At 66.6% G+C, this 1,104-nt stretch overlaps 1 protein-coding gene across 1 annotated transcript in view; it reads left to right on the forward strand.

The window, feature by feature from the left end:
- The window catches only part of RBFOX3 (RNA binding protein, fox-1 homolog (C. elegans) 3), a 15,078-nt gene that overhangs the window by 3,908 nt on the left and 10,066 nt on the right, over positions 1 to 1,104 (forward strand). Inside the window, exon 4 of the mRNA XM_014531720.1 lies at positions 575 to 628. Within this exon, the coding sequence (XP_014387206.1) occupies positions 575 to 628 (54 nt within the window). The remainder of the gene's footprint in view (positions 1 to 574; positions 629 to 1,104) is intronic.

Genomic DNA, 1,104 nt, shown 5'->3' on the forward strand with positions numbered 1-1,104 from the left:
CCTGCCCAGGGCGGCCCCTCCTCCCGCTCTGTGGCAGCCTTGGGGTTGCCTTGTGACCCATGACACCACCTCTGGGATGTTTCGGGGTGAAGGGGAGCCCCATCATTTTACACACTGGAGGCCTCAGGACCTCACTGGCTTTGGGGGGGACCTGGTCACAGCTTGATGTTCTCACGTGCCAGCGAGAGGGCAGGAAGGGAAAGGCAGTCAGGTGCCCTGGCCAGTGTGTCCCGGTCGGGCAGAGGGGCCTGGGGTCCAGTCACTACGGGGAAGGGCCTTCCCATAGTCCTTTACCCGTTAGTGTGAATTAGGGGGGCGGCCAGCAGCTTGTGGCAGAGCAGGGAGGGACAGGGTGACGGTGACGCGGCGCTCGCCTGTCTCCAAGCACAGCCCAGCTTGTGGACGGGCCTCGTCCTGGCTCCACAGAAGGCGGGAGGCGTCCCTGTCCCCCAGCTACACGGAGGGAGGGCCCGGGCAGAGGGGCAGCGGTGAGGGTGTCCGGGGAGCAGGCTGCCCGCCAGCAGCCCTCACCCACCGTCTCCTGTCCCCCCCGACCCCCTCTCTGTCTCTGCAGCAATTCGGAAAAATTTTAGACGTGGAGATCATTTTTAACGAGCGGGGCTCCAAGGTGGGTGCCGCCCAGAGGCCGCCACCATTACAGCGCCGGCTGTAGGGCCGCCAGGCTAGCGTGTGACATGTGCGTCCCCTTCCTGGAGAGCTGCGCGCCCGCCCGAGGACCCCTGAGCGACACGGGTGCCTGTATGCCCTCCTCCACCCCCACCCCATGTCTGTGTTCTTGTCGTTGCTGCCGCTGCTGTCGCCTCCTTCTCTCTAAGCTGCCGGGACCTCTCTGTCCACACTGGGCCGCCCTGGGGCAGGGCCTGCCGGGGTCAGCCTGAGGCTGGTGGGGGGGGGGCAGGAGACGGGGGAGGGTGCCCGGCAGAGATGAGCCCTGCTCCCCGCTGTGGGACGAGAAGACACTGCCCCCCGCCAGGCTTCTAGGGTGAAGGTGGTAGGGCTGCCCCTCAGGTCCTGAAACCCAGGCTTAGGGCGACAGGCCTGGACCCTGGCAGGACTGGACAGTGTCCCTTGCAGCCTTGGCCT

This window comes from Myotis brandtii, unplaced genomic scaffold, assembly GCF_000412655.1.
Source record: "Myotis brandtii unplaced genomic scaffold, ASM41265v1 scaffold825, whole genome shotgun sequence".
In the NCBI taxonomy this organism is placed as follows: Eukaryota; Metazoa; Chordata; class Mammalia; order Chiroptera; family Vespertilionidae; genus Myotis; species Myotis brandtii.